This window comes from Vulpes lagopus, chromosome 5, assembly GCF_018345385.1.
Source record: "Vulpes lagopus strain Blue_001 chromosome 5, ASM1834538v1, whole genome shotgun sequence".
NCBI lineage: Eukaryota > Metazoa > Chordata > Mammalia > Carnivora > Canidae > Vulpes > Vulpes lagopus.
In genome coordinates, this window is record NC_054828.1 from 84,184,426 (window position 1) to 84,197,465 (window position 13,040).

The 13,040-nt window shown below is 52.8% G+C and overlaps 1 protein-coding gene across 3 annotated transcripts in view; it reads right to left on the minus strand.

Annotated features, from left to right (window-relative positions):
• The window catches only part of RAB11FIP5 (RAB11 family interacting protein 5), a 37,768-nt gene that overhangs the window by 10,787 nt on the left and 13,941 nt on the right, over positions 1–13,040 (minus strand). For all 3 annotated transcript variants that reach the window (XM_041756674.1, XM_041756675.1, XM_041756676.1), the window contains exons 2-3: positions 4,995–5,431; positions 4,181–4,880 (exon numbers count right to left, since the gene is read on the minus strand). In XM_041756674.1, the coding sequence (XP_041612608.1) occupies positions 4,181–4,880; positions 4,995–5,431 (1,137 nt within the window). The remainder of the gene's footprint in view (positions 1–4,180; positions 4,881–4,994; positions 5,432–13,040) is intronic.

Genomic DNA, 13,040 nt, shown 5'->3' on the forward strand with positions numbered 1-13,040 from the left:
CTTGTTATTTCCACGCACTGGTCCCAAAGGCAGCAGGTGGGTCTGCAAAGGCTCTCCACCAGACAGTCCCTCAAGATGCCCAAGCCAGCCTTGGAGGCATATGTCCCCAGCCCACATGCCCCTCAGCCATCCCTCCTAAGGCATGGTCTGGTCTCCTGCTGCCCTCCTGAAATGTGCCTGACACCCAGGATATGTCCAAGAGGCTGGACATATCCTCCCCCATCATCTGAGCACAAAGAGGTGACAGATGCCCAGGAAGCTCTAAGTAGGGACACCACATCTTTTATCTTCCATACCAGGACATTTTTAATATAGTACAAGGGCAACATTAACTGTGCCAGGAAAACAGGCACGAACAGGATGGATGACCACACTAACTCGAGGCCACTGGTCACATATCATGTCCCTCATTTACCCCACTGGGAATGCCACCAAGACTGAGCTTTCAGCAACCACTGAACATTCCGGGCTCATCAGGACCTCAATGTCACCACTTCTGGTGAGGGGCTGGGACAGTTGCACAGACCACCAAAGGCCACCACGAGACACCTGCTCCCATGTTGTACCACATTTACTCCAATTAAAAAACATTTGCATCCAAAACTTGATCCCCTCCTGTACACAGGGTTTTATGGTTAGTATGAAGAGGATGGGGCAGGTGGGCTCTGGTGGCCTGCCCACAGGGAGCTTATACTCTGAAAGGGTCAGAGCGGGACAGACACAAAGACAACCCTGTTTGGCTCTGGTGAGTTTATCACGGTTGGTCATGACAGTCCTCAAACACGGTAAGTGGCTGGTGCCACAGCTCAGAATGTATGGCTCACGGCAGGGGCCCAGGAGCAGGGCTGAGTCCCTTGGCCCAGATCTTAGTCTCAACTACAGCACCCCCTGTCCCGCCCAGGCACACGCAGCCATGGGATTCAGACAGCGAGGACCAAGTCAGGACGAAAATGAGAGCCATCTTTTCAGTGCCTTATACTCCCGTTCTTTCTATTCCAACCACTGACCGCTCCAAAAGCAGCAGCTTTTTTCTGGATACTGTGCACCCAACACATGATAGCTTCAGGCCTCTCCATGGGGCACCAGTGCCATGTGGGAGCACTAGAGGGCGCCGCTGCCCTTTCCAGTGAGGAACACCCAGCAATCCCCAATGCAGCCCCGGGGGCACAGGCACCATGAGCCCCTGGGCCTGTGCACAGACCCTGGAGCCCCAGCAGGGAGATGCAGCTATCTTCACTCACTCCAGTTTCCTGATGTCAATGAACTCATCTCTCATTCTCTCCTCAAAAGCCCAGAGCAAACCTCCCGGGCAAGTACCAATAGTTGTTTCTTCCAGGCCACCTTCCCAGCTCTGTGAAGGCCCAGGGCCAGGGTGATGCAGACGGACTCAATGCCCAGGCCTCACACCTGTTCAGGTCAGCCTCCTGTACCCAAAGAACCTTGCCCTTGCAGCCTACGCCCTCAAATGAGCCCCAGGGATGGCAGGAATCCCTGGATGCCCTCCATCCTGCTGAGGACAAGCTCAGAATTCCAGAAGGCAAAAACCTCAGCTTCCTTATGTCCATCAGTGACCCAACTTCTCTGGACTCTGAAGGGTGAATGGCAGACATGGAGACACAGGAGAAGGAAAACAGAGGCTATAAGCAGGAGTAATAACAACCCCAACATCACTTAAAGTCATGGCCTACAGGAGTCTAAGCCCAAAGCCTGGGCATGCACATAGAAATGACCTCACAAGGGGGGGGGGGGGGCTGAGATGATCCAAAGACAACAGTGCTGGGCCCGTGGTCTGTGTTCCATCTGACTCAGGCCTCCAGCTCCACCCAGAAGATGCCACCTCCCTCCATACTACCACCCACAAATATCTCTAAGTTGTCACAGGGCTACAGGCTCAGCCTGGGCTTCTGAGACAGGCCCATCCCCTTCTTCCCTATCTTCCCTCAGCTGCAGGTGGCCAGCAGTTGCCCTGAGGTCTGGTGAGCAGTGGCCGGGCAGCAGGGACAGAAGCGATGTTCCCAGCAGGGGAGGCAAAGGGCGTCATCACCCAGAGACTGATTCACCGCACCTACCCATTTGTGAGGTATACGGGGGGCTGCCAGGTGGCCAGGCCTGAACCCAGAAAGGCCTGCCATTTCTCTCCCTGCCCCTCTCAGTGGACTTGAATTTCACAAGGAAAGAGGAGAACCAGGACTACAGGAGTCTTCTCCCCTCTGCTGGGGAATGGCTATAGGAGCCTCTCTCGACCCTTCCCCATGGTGCCCAGCCTTCGCTCCCCACCTCCGGCCCATAGACTCATCAGCAGGGAAGGGGCAGGCTCACTGAGAGCAGAAACAGCTGCCCCACCACAATGGCTGTGGCTGCCACGATGCTGCCTGTCCAGGGCCAGCTCCAGGCCCTTGGGAAGCACGGACATCGGCTCCTAGGACCTACACCTGGTGGCCCTCCCTCAACCTGCTGGACAGTGTAGCAGCCTCCCATGGTCAGAGTTAGGAGAAGACAAAGAGCCAGGGTGGGGGTCAGGGCTGGGATACTGAGATTTGTTCATCTGAATGAACAAATGTGTATTTCTCATATGTATATGGGTCTTCATCCACAGTTTCTGGCTCATAGCTCCAAAAACCCTTGGTTTCCCAAACAATAAGAGTATCTGTTAATATTTGGTCTCTTGTCCTCATTTCTTGAAATGCTTCAGAGCCAGAAAAGTGAAATGGGCACTTTGTTATTCATAACAGGCCCCTTTCCACCACAACTGGGTTTGTGTTGATGAGGTGGCTTTTACAAAGCCCCTAAGGACCCCAGTGAACAGAGGGTGGAATCTTCAGTCCCACCCTGATTTCTGTGGATGAGACAGGCTGGAAGGCAAATTGACCACCAATGGCCCATGATTTAATCACTTGTACCTATGTGATGAAGTCTCCATAAAAATGCCAAAGGATGGGGTTTGGGAGCTTCGGGGTTAATGAACAGGCAGAGATGCGGAGGGAGTAGCATGCTCAGAGAGGTCATGGAAGCCCTATGCCCTTGCCCCAGACCTGGTCCTGTGCATCTCTTCCATCAGGCTGTTCCTCAGTTACATCCTTTTATAATAAACCAGTATAAGCAAAATGTTTCCAAGCTCTGTGAGCCAATGAATCAAACTCAAGGAAGGGGGGGGGGGTGTCCCTGGAACCTCTGATCCATATAGCTGGTTGGTCAGTAGCACAGTCAACAACCTGGACTCTCAACAGGCATCTGACTTGACTAGTGGCGGTGGAGGTGGGGAGGGCCAATCCTGTAGCCCCGAGTCTATGTGGAGTCTGATGCTGTCTCCAGGTCAACAAGGTCAGAATTGAGTTGAATTGTAGGACATCCAGCTCGTGTCAGAGAATCTCTTGGGTATGTGAGAAAGCAGTCCCCACACTGGAACTGGGTGCAGAATCCTAATCCTAATTATTATCAGAACCCTCTTGAGAGCTCTGCCATGGCCTGAGCTCAAGGACTCCTGTACCCCTTTTGTGGGTGGGACTCAGCACATTCAGAACAGAGTAGCTGTCATGAGCACTTGCCATACCCCAAGAGCAAGAAATAACAAAGAGGACCAGAGCCCCAACAGTGTCCAAGGACAGAAGGCCGGTCATAGATTTCAAGGGAGTTACACATAGCCCCTTGCCGGGTAGGGGTGAGTGTATGAAAGGAGAGGTGGGAGCATCAATGACTTGACTGCCATCTCTCAGGGGAAAGAGGTCACAGAGCCAGCTGGTGTGGGGTGGAGGATCTGAGGTACAGGCCCCATCTCCACCTGCCAAGGCTTCCTGACCTTGAGGCCAGAGGGCAAGAGGTATACGCTGGGAGGCAAAGAATTCACACAAAAAATGGCCTTCCCTGTTTTTCTCCCCTTTCTCACCCTCCCTCAGGGGGTAGGCATGGCAACTCACGAAGGGAGACCCAGGAGAAGGAGACTAGACACCACAATCCACAGGGCCCCCAGAGCTCTGTGCCCCTACAACTTACCTGTGTCCATGTGCCAACAACGAGCCTTGGCTTAGGGAAATGGTAACCCCCACCATTCAACCATGCAAAGCCAGAGCCCCAGCAGCCTGCCCAAGGGCCCCATCTGCTCCATCCTCCCTGCCCCAGGATCCAGGCTGCAATACCCCAGCATCCACCCCAAGGAGCAAAGCTGGTTTTGCCAAGGACATACCTAGGTTTCTGAGTTGGTTCTTTGGCTTCTCTCAAGCCAAACCAGCTACTCTTGGCCTTTTCCTCCCCGCCAGATGAATGATGGGGTGAGGCCCCCTGGGTGGGACCTCCCTTCTCCCCCAGAGAGCCACGGCGCCCCAACTCGCTCCGACTCAGCCCCTGGTGGTGATGGTGGAAGAGGCCCATCCGGGGCTTCCGCTCCTCCTTCCGGGCTCCCTCCTTCTCAGCCACAGACTCAGAGGAGGCCACCAAGGGTGTAGCAACCTGCACTGGCTTTCCCTCTGGGAGCCGGGCCCCCTCCTCCTCTCCAGAGTGGCTGGTACCAGTAGCCAACACTTTGGCCTGAGAGCTTAGCTCCTCCTGTCCAGGCAGCATCTCTGAGCTGCTGGTGCTGCGGCTGCCTCTGCCCCCGGAGTCATCGGTGGGCCGAGACCCCTCCTCAGCAGGCCGGAAAGACACGCTGTGCAGGGAGCTGGAGGGTGGAAATGGGCCCGAGATGGAGCTGCGGTGCCGCAGGGGGGCCTGGGGCTCCTCATTGTAAATGTGGCTCCCATTGACGCAGAGCGAGGAGCGGGAGGCAGCATCTAGGTGGCCCTGGAGGTCCAGAAGGGATCGGGGTGGAGCCATTCGCATCTGGCTGGCCTCATCACTGTAGGTCCTTTTGTGGGTGAGCAGCTTAGGGGACTGGGTGGAGTCCCTGCCTGAAAAGGAAGCACCCATGGAGTTAGTAGCAGGAAGAGTAGCCCGTATGCTGGCCCGGGCCTTCCCCGCCACCCTCCTCTGCCCCCCAAGCAGCAGGGCCCTCCCTCACTCACCCCCTTCAGTGGACAGCCAGCTGCTGCGGCTGGGCGAGTGGGTGAGGAGCTCGGTGCCCGGGCCCTGGTAGGCCAGGCTCCCACTGGCGGAGGACAAGGTGCTGTCTGAGCCCAGCGAGGTGTTAGACTGCGTAAGGGAGGACTTTCGCAGCTTGTTGCGGAGGAAAAAGCCTTTGGCTTTGCCCATCTTGCCCAGACTCCCTAGCTCAGGATCCTCTAGGGCACTGCTCGGGAGGATGGCGGAGGCAGATTCCAGATCAAACTTCTTCTTGCCCTTCATCTTGTCCTTGATCTTGCTGAAAGGGGACCGTGGCTTGTCCTTCATGGACAGGTCAAACATGCTGGCGCTCAAATTGTTGCGAGTGAACTGGATTGTGACTTGGATCTCCCCACGTTCCTTCTCCTTCTTGCCTGCCTTGGAGTGCAGCTTGTACCACCTGCGAGAAAGGGGGCAGGGTGGAGCTCCAGTCACAGGCACAGGGAGTCCCCCTCTGTCAGAAACCTCTCCCCACAGGCTCCTGCCCTGACACACAAGCCCAACCTTCTGAGCCACAGGCATAGCTGAGCAACTATCTACAACTTTTCCATGATGGAGAAAACCACATCCTGAGTGGGGGAATCTCTTTAGTGCTACTGGGCAGGGCAATAGTTACCACTCCATGCCACCCTCTCACCCCCCTTCCCTGGAGCTCAGAGATCTCCCCTCTGCCACTCCCCACTACATCTGAAACCCTGAGGCCCAAAGAGGTAAGGCTGAGCGTGGAAGGGGTTCTGAACCCTCCAGGCCCCTGGGATAGACAGACTTACCCACATTTCTCCCTGTTTACATCATCTCCTCTGGCTAGTCCCAGACAAAGCTCTGCTCTGAGCCTCTGGCGAGCCCAGGAAAGAACAGCTCATCCAGAGGCCCAAAGCCAGGAACACTAGTACACATACACACACACCTCACTCACTTACTGACTCATCCAACCCCCCCCACCCCACCCCCCCGAAAACACCTATGCAAGATGGAAGAGCAGACAACAGCATTCAGGGGCCTCAAGCAAGAGACCCAGGGAAGGGCAAGAGTGTTCACATCTGCTGAGCATCTCCTGTGTGTCACGATGGACTACAAGGGTTTTCACGTCATTCCTATTCACACTTTACAACAAGCCCGGAGGGTCAGAGCCTGATTTTATACAGCAGGAGGTCAAGGCTCAGAGTAAAGTAACTCCTCCAAGAACAAGCAGCCAGAAAGGAGAGAGGAGACTGAGAGCCAGTTCTCATCAGTCCAAAGGCCATGTTCTTCCCGCTACATGCTCCTAGAGACCCCAAACACACATGACCACTGCATAGGTGTGCATGGAGCTCTTCCTTCCTCTGCTGCTCAAATCCTCCTGCCCGATCAGACTCATAGGAGTCTGCCTGGCCAGCAGCATTATACAGCATCTATGCGGAGCAGTTAGACACCACCTCTACCCAGGGTGCCCTCTCATTCTGCTTGGCAGTCCACACCCCACCCCATCTCCTACAGGTATGAACACAGAGATTCCACAGAGAAACTGAGCCAGAAAGCTTCTGGACGTAGGGACGCCAAGTCCAAATGATGGGCTCTGGTGCAGGGCTGAAAACAGTAGTGAGTGAAAATCGGCCCCCTTTCTCACACCAGCACCCAGAATGAATAACCTCCCTAGCACAGAAGAGCTTTGTATCACATTCAAAGGATGTGCTCCACATAAGTGGGAGAAAATCTCCCAGAAAGTAAAAGGGCAAAGATGAGGTGATGATTGAAAGTCAGTCCAAGGAGATTCACCACCAAGTAATTGGAGAGTCAAGAAAGAGAAAAGAGTCTTCTCCCCTGTGTGAGGGGCTTGGGAGTCCTCTCTCCCATCCACAAAACAAGAGAAAAGCAGAGCAAGCAACAACTCACAGGGGACTTTTAGGGCTGTAAAACTATGCTATATGATATTCTGATGGTAAATACATGCCATTATACCTCTGGCAGTACCCACAGAATACAAAACACAAAAAGTGAACTCTAATGTAAACTACAGGCTCTAAATAAATAATGATGCATTGGTATCGGTTCATCAGTTGTAACAAATGTGCCACACTAATACGAGATGTTAATCAAAGAAGAATGGGGGTCAGTGGGCTGGGGGCAGCGAAAGGCAGACCAGAGTTAGGGAATATATGTGAACTCTCTGTACCTTCTATTTATTTTTCTGTAAACTGAAAACTGTTTAAAAAAAAAAAACACTATTTATTTATTTAGTTATTTTTTTTAAGATTTTATTTATTCACAAGAGACACAGAGAGAAAGGCAGAAACATAGGCAGAGGGAGGAGAAGCAGGCTCCATGCAGGGAGCCCAATGTGGGACTCGATCCCAGGATTCCAGGATCACGCGTGAGCCAAAGGCAGATGCTCAACTGCCGAGCCACCCAGGCGTCCCACCGCTATTGATTTTAAAGAAAAAAAAAAAGGGAGAGGGGAAAGGGAGAAGGAGGGAACAGAGAGAACAAGGGGGAAGAAACTGTCCAAGAAATAATATAAGAAAGTTTTCCTGACCTGAAGGATATGACTATCAGCACAGAAGGACCCACGCACATGAGCAGAGTGAACAAAGATCTAGCCAATAGGTCTCATTGTGAGGTTTCAAAACACCAAGCATTAAACGGAGAGCCAGAAAGCTTCCAAACAGGAGACACAGGTTCATATGCTCAGGAATTAGAATAACATTGGATCCTCACTCACAACACTGGGTACTGTAAGGAGTCATGACTTCAAAATTCTGAGGGAAGGGGCTCCTGGGTGGCTCAACTGATTAAGTATCTTATCTGTCTTTGGTTCGGGTCAGGATCCCGGGGTCCTGGGATCCAGCCCCGTGTCGGGCTCCCTGCTCAGTGGAGAGTCTCCTCCCTCTCCCCCTCCCCTGCTCATGCGATCTTGCTATCTCTATCTCTCTCTCTCTCTCTCAAATAAGTAAATTTTTTAAATCTTAAAAAAAAAAAAAATTCTGAGGTAAAAGTTTTCAGCCTAGAATTCTAGACCTGGCCAATAAAGCATGAAAGTAGACTAAGGCCTGACGGAGATGGTTTGATTGGTCACTGAAGGGCTCAAAGGCCCTCAGTGCATACACACACCACCCCCACATACACTCCATACTATCCACCCTCTCACACACCACCACCCCCAACACTGCACACTGTACTATACCACACACAAATCCCTCCCACACCACACATGCCACACCACCCCCCAACCCTGAGATCTGCCTACTCAATAGGACCAGCTACCTGAGCTTCTGAGACATAAACGGGTTCTGAATGGGGGATCTTTTGCATGAAAAAAGGGTCTTCCCAGGGGCAAGTGTGGTTGCACCCATTTGGGAGAGTCCATCAAGATTGCACCGTCCTGTGCCCGTTTTGGGCTATGTGCCTCGCCTCTCCTGGGTAACCCACATTATAGCCCAAGCAGAGGGGCTGCTGGTCCCCCCCCCAAACCTGAGTGTCCATCTACTGGGCAGGCTGCCTCAGGACAGATAGTACAACCAGGGAAGGTGAAGGGCCATGCTCAAAATGTGGGTGCACATCTCCACGCTCTGATGGTAAGCAGGGGCGGGGGGGGGGGGTGAGAGGAGTGTAGGGAGAAGAGAGAGAGCTAAGAGAGAGAGATTTAAGGCATGGGTAAGAGGAGGAATTGGGAGTGGGGAGAGGAGGGGAAAGGAGGGAAGATTTACTAGAAAAACAAACCAGCCTCCTCACACCCCTGCTTCCTCAAGCCAATGCCCACCCTGAGCCTGACACTCAACCCTTTAAAGGCCAAGCCCTAGTCACTTTCCCCAAACCTATACTAGGCCCTACTTAGCACAGGAAGATCCAGGGAGGTGGGGCAGAAAAGAAGCGTATGGACTCCCCTCACGCCCACTGTGCTCTGGGTAACTGGAATCTGCGAGCACACATATCTTCTGTCAGGGCACAAAGGTCAGGGGCCCTCCGTCCCAGTGCTCACACGCCACAAGTCAGTGTTAGCAGTCATATCTCCCTACCTCAGGGGGGCGGGGGCCTGGTGGTGAAGGTGTAGGTATAATGACTGCCTACATTGAATATTTTTGTCCAGTTTGAATTTTTTATATGGAGCACACATTATTGTCTCAATAGAGAAAAGAGACAAAAGAATACACCGGCTCCTATCTTCTCTCCTCAATTGCTTGAGTCACAGACTAGGCTGCTGACCTCTCCTTCCCAGAGAAAGGATGATACACCCTTTCTTTCTCCTCTCCCACCCTCAGAGAAAGGAAAGATACACCATTAGCCCACAGTGACACTCAGGTCCTCTGCCTGAGGATCCCTTGCCCCTGCCCTTTCCCACCCTCTCCCCTATAAGGTCACCTCTGTTTCTCTGCTTCTCCTGCTCTTCCCCAGGGAATTTGGGTCTCTCTCTCTCTCTCTCTCTCTCTGTCTATGACCTGCTTTTCAGGAAGGCCAGGAGTAAAGAGAAAAGACTTCCCTTACGATTTTCTGAGACTCCTCTATCCAGAGCAGAGTGAGGCTTAGAATGGCATCTGGACCCCAGCCGCTGTCACCCAGCTACCCACCTACCAGCCCGGGGCAGGACTGAACTGGACCCTGTGAGGCACCTCAGGTGCCCTGGGACTCAACTAGAGCAGGCCTTCTCCCAGGAGTGTGACTCACACAGGCTGGGATGGCAAGGCCACACAACCACACAACCCAAAGACCACATCCTTCCCCCAAACCCCTTGCTCCTGCTTCCTCCTGCTGTCCCGGTGGCCTCCTATGAGATCCTGGACCCACCAGGCACTGTGACATACAGTCCCCTGGAGGCTAGAAGGCCACAGACATCACCAATGTAGGCTGATGATCTCTTAGTGAAACAATGGAGACTTTCTCTTTACAGAGCCCCACATGCAGCAGACTCCAGAACAAATAGACACTGGGCAACCTGTCCCCACAAACTGGGGCTCCCCCGGGGAATGTGACTGCAGGGTCCTATGGCCCAGCTCAAGTCCCACTTCCCCTAGGAAGATCTCACAGCTGCCACCTTCCTGGCTTGGCCCAATCTCCTCTCTTTCTAACCAGACACATGTACTCTGGACCAAAGTCACTCTACAACTAGATCAGTTGCACTCTGCTCCACGGCTACCTGGTACTGTCATTTTCTGGGTGCCTGGGGTCTCCCTAGCTGGATTGGGTTCCCTGCAGATATTTACTGTGCATCCCCCAGGGTAGAGAGCTACAAAGTAAATGAATAGTGCATGGCAGTAAATTTTGAGATGTTGCAAGGCCTCAATGATTCCCTGCCTGTACTCCCTCTCATCTCCCTCTTGCTCTGCCCACTCCTTGCTTGGAGCTCTCATCTGGATGCCCATGGTGGCAAAGCATGGTGGTTAAGAGCTGGGCTCTGCATCCTGAGTGCACACCCCGGCCCCATCACTTTCCAGATTCCTTCCCTAAACTTCTATTTCCTCAGCCATCCATTGGGAGACCATCTTATCAGGGCTGCTAGTCAGTGCAGATCCAAGGCTTCCACTTACTCTCAGATGGTGTGAGAGTTGTGGTAGGTGGAGCACCTAAACTCTCCAAGGCCCAGGCAGCATGTACTCAGGAGACAAGGGTTTGACAAAAATGATCATTATCTGGGACTTGTCCCAGATGCATCAGCAGCCAAGCCATGATAGGCACCAAGAGGAAACGAAGAGTGAGAGAAGTAGAGGTATGCACAGCTACGGATGCTGCTCTTCAGAAGTAATGGCCACCAGTGCTTTCACACTGCAAAGTGCACAAGGGTCACTGGATCCGATTAAAATGCAGAACTACAGCCATGGGCATCTGAGAGGCTCCATTTCCACCCAGCTTCCAGGGTATGCCTATGCCCCTGCGGACCACACGTGAGTTGGGGAGCCACGTGATGGGGCTAGAGAACCAGCAGAGCTGGCCTTACAACATGCTCATGTCCCAGGCTCTGTACCTCCTTTACTATCGACATAATCCAAGATCCAATATCATAATCCCATTCTGTGGTTGAGGAAACAAACCTACAGAGAAGGTTTGTCACTTGCCCAAGTCATACAGCGAGTAGGCAATGGAGCCTGGAACCTGAATATGAAGATGCTTAAGTCAGCCCATCCCTCAGCCTTTAAGAGGTAGCATTTCTCATACAGCTGAATGCAAACACTCAGGCCTCTGGACACTCTGAAGGCACAGAGGCTGGGAAAGACCTGGAAGTACACCACAGATGCTGGCATAATCCAGGACGATGCAGCCCTGAAAGGTCATTGAGAGAATCTTGGGGTTCTGTCCTGTTCCCAGGCCATTAAAACCTTGTCTGAGAGCAGCCCAGCTTCCTCCAATGGCCATCAGAGTCCAGAATTCCTGGGGAGGGGGTACAAGGGGAAGAACCATGGTGAAGCCTTCATGGCCCCTTGCTCATCAGCCAAACCTCCCCCAACCTCCCAGGGTGGCTGACAAAAGTTCAGCAGGCCCAGCTTGGACCTCGGACTCAGCCCCTAGCCTCTTCCCCTGCTAGACGCCCCCCACCCCACAATACACCCACCTACAGGGCAGAGGACAAAGGTGGGATGGAAGGGCTAAGGGGCTACTTGCCCCACCTGTTACCAAGATGATGGCTATAGTTATTCCTGCTGGTGGGGCTCCCCTGCCCACCATACCCAGCTCTCCACCTGTTTCTCAGGGAACAAGGCAGCTGAGCTAACAGTTGCCACACACCATAACTGACCTCGGGCTGATGTCAAACTCAGGCATGCCAGAGCCAGGGCAGCTCCTGTCAAAGACCATGGGCAGTAGGGGCCATGACACATAGGCCCGGGCACACCTGACTCATCTCCAATTCTTATAGGTCCCAAAATCAGCTTATGATCCAAATGATGGTGTCCCTTCTAAGCCCCAACACATCATCTGCTTCAGTCCCCAAACCCAAGAAGCATCTCTCTTTTTCCCCCTCATACCCTACATCTAAACTTTGAATTCTGTTGGCTCTATGTGCAAATTATACCCAGAATTCTACCCCTTTCACCACTGTCACCCTACCGTCCAGTCCACCACCATCTCCCTGCTGGACTGGACAATCCGCTACTTCCCTGCTCTCTGACTTCTCTGCTCCACCGACAAACAGGCACATCACATCCCGCTCCTCAGAATGGTGGAAAGGTCCTATCTTTTGAGTCCTGGCTCCTCTGTTTCTCTAAGTCACTCATTCCCCACTGGCCTTCTTGATGTCCCTGAACTTGTCAGGCTTGTTCCTACCCCAAAGTCACTGCACTTGCTTCTCCCTCTGCCTGAGACACAGGCTCAGGTCTTGAGGACACGGTCCACTCATTGACTCACTCACATCAGGTGTCAGTTCATCTGATCCTCCTTGGTCTTCCCCGAGTCCCTCTACTGCCAGTGCCCCTGACCCTATTCTGTTTCTTCAGCACACTTAACACTATCTGACATGTGTATGTGTGTGTGTATCCCACATAGTATGATGTACGTGTACATGGCTGTGTGATGTCTGTCTTCCCCTGCTCTATGGGCAGCAATTATATTCTGCTCATTTCTGCAACCTGAGTACTTAAAAATAGCAGACACTCAATTATTTATTCAATAAACTAATAGATTAATCTATGAATTGACTTAGGAACTTGTCTGTCCCTGTTCACAACTGAACAATTGTGTATAATGTTGCTCTCATTACAAACCCACGGGTCCGTCCCATGAGGCCAGGAGCTCGCAAAAAGCAAAGAGGGTGCTCCCTGCTTACCATCCCTGACAGGAGCCCTCTGAGGGCAGGAGGCCCAAGTGACAGGCTTAAAGGGGACAGTTCCAAAGGGGGGCCTTCTTTCATCCTGAGAGCCTCAATTCCCATCTCTGAGTGAAGAGTCTCATTCACTTCCCTGAGAGAGAAGGCACCCGGCCAGATCTGGGTAGTACCCAGCCAGGTGAACGGAGGTCAGTGAAGGGAAGTTGGGTGTTGACCCCACTCTAGTCCATCACTAGGATACTAATCTTATCACCATTTAAAGCTACACCTCTCTTATTGTATG